Raw genomic sequence first — 1,625 nt, forward strand, 5'->3', positions numbered from 1 at the left:
GGGAGGATCCTGGCAGCAGAGGGGTCAGCGTGGCTCATGTCTCTCTTGTCTTTTCTCTCTCCCCACAGAGTACAAGGTAAGATGCTCCCGCTCCAAGGAACGGCTGCCAGCTGGAGGTGCAAGTACGACCCAGAGGGAGTCCCAGAGGCGTGTCTGTGTGTCCCCAGGCCCTTCAGGAGGAAGCTTTGCCTTCTGCCTGCAATGCCCTACCTTCATGCCCCTCCATCCCCCACCTGACAGCCCTGTCCCAGGACTGTGGGGCTCAGACCAGACCTCTTCCCCTCCTGCCAGGGTCAGAAGCACTGGGCCAAGCAGAAGTGTCTCCTGGGTGAGGAACAGAGAAGGGTGGCTGTACTGGTGCTTCCCTACTCACACTCATCCCTGGGTCACTCCTGGTTTCACAGCGTGAGCAAACTATTCCAGAGCCACCAAGGTGATTCAAGGTGGATTAGGGTCACCCTGAGGGCAAGTCGCCCCTCTGCCTTGTCCCGTCCATGCTCTGGAGGCAGCTGTACCACCCAAACCCTGCTAAACCTGGCAGGAGGAGGCTTTGCCCTGGTGGCCCCCATGGCCTCATTCCCAGGTGTGCGCCAACTGTCCTTTTCTGGCTCTGGAGCTACCCCATGGTCTTCCTGTCCCTCTACAGATATACCCCTATGAGCTGCTCCTGGTGAAGACGAGGGGGAGGAATCAGCTGCCCAAAGATGTGGACAGGACTCGGTTAGAGGTGAGGAGAGCCTTTTCCACCAGGGACAATCTCCTTGGGGCTCAGAGGGACCTGATCCCGTGGGGTGTCCCCTTAGCCCTGGCAGGCAGCGTGGGGCTGCGAGGGGCTTGTGGACATGTGAGGAGCATCTCTGCGGCTCCCCAGGAGCACACATGTGCCAACACACTGTCATGGTGGTCCTGCTGCTCTGCTGGCCAGGCAGAGCTGTTCCCAATGCCCACAGCACGAGTGCGTTTGGCAGGAGCAGGACGGAGCCTGGTGCTCCCCCTCTCCCGAGTGAGCACTGCTGAGGGTTGTAGCACCCCATTGCACCCAGCTGGGCAGAGGATGCCATCAGACCCCCTTGCGTGCCCTCCCACCCCCCTGCAGCCATATGGCCCGCGTGGTGGCTGTTGGCCCTGGGTGGCGTCCATGGTCCCTAGCCCTGGCCCAGCATCCCATCTCTCCCCAGCGCCACCTCTCCCAGGAGGAGTTCTACCAGATCTTTGGCATGACCATCGCCGAGTTCGACCGCCTGGCCCTGTGGAAGAGGAACGAGCTGAAGAAGCAGGCCCGGCTGTTTTAAATGCAGTGCACTATAAATATATACATACATATAAATATATACATAGAAAGATCTCTATATTGCAGCTCTGTATGATTCTCAGTGCTGTACGTGGCAGAGGCGCGCTCTGCACCCCTGAGAGTGAATTGGAGTCTCGCAGATCATTTTATGCTCTTTGTTTCCTTTTCTTTTCCAACCCCGTTTCTGTATCGATCCTTGGGTTCTCCTGGGGGCTAAAGCCATATGGGCCCTGAAGCACCTGGCGTCTGTCACTGCTGCCCTACGGGGGCACAGGAGGGAGGTTTTTCCTTCTGCAACTATGGCACCCAGGGCTGGGGGGAGAGCGGGCCTCTG

The 1,625-nt window shown here is 58.8% G+C and overlaps 1 protein-coding gene across 1 annotated transcript in view; it reads left to right on the top strand.

Moving 5' to 3' along the window:
- ABLIM3 (actin binding LIM protein family, member 3) overlaps positions 1-1,364 on the top strand; it is a 64,417-nt gene extending 63,053 nt beyond the window's left edge. The window contains exons 20-21 of the mRNA XM_009318561.1: positions 647-727; positions 1,179-1,364. Of these exons, the coding sequence (XP_009316836.1) occupies positions 647-727; positions 1,179-1,292 (195 nt within the window). The 3' untranslated portion in view covers positions 1,293-1,364. The remainder of the gene's footprint in view (positions 1-646; positions 728-1,178) is intronic.
- Positions 1,365-1,625: the final 261 nt, after the last annotated feature.

Source organism: Pygoscelis adeliae, unplaced genomic scaffold, assembly GCF_000699105.1.
Source record: "Pygoscelis adeliae isolate BGI_AS28 unplaced genomic scaffold, ASM69910v1 Scaffold42, whole genome shotgun sequence".
Taxonomy (NCBI): domain Eukaryota; kingdom Metazoa; phylum Chordata; class Aves; order Sphenisciformes; family Spheniscidae; genus Pygoscelis; species Pygoscelis adeliae.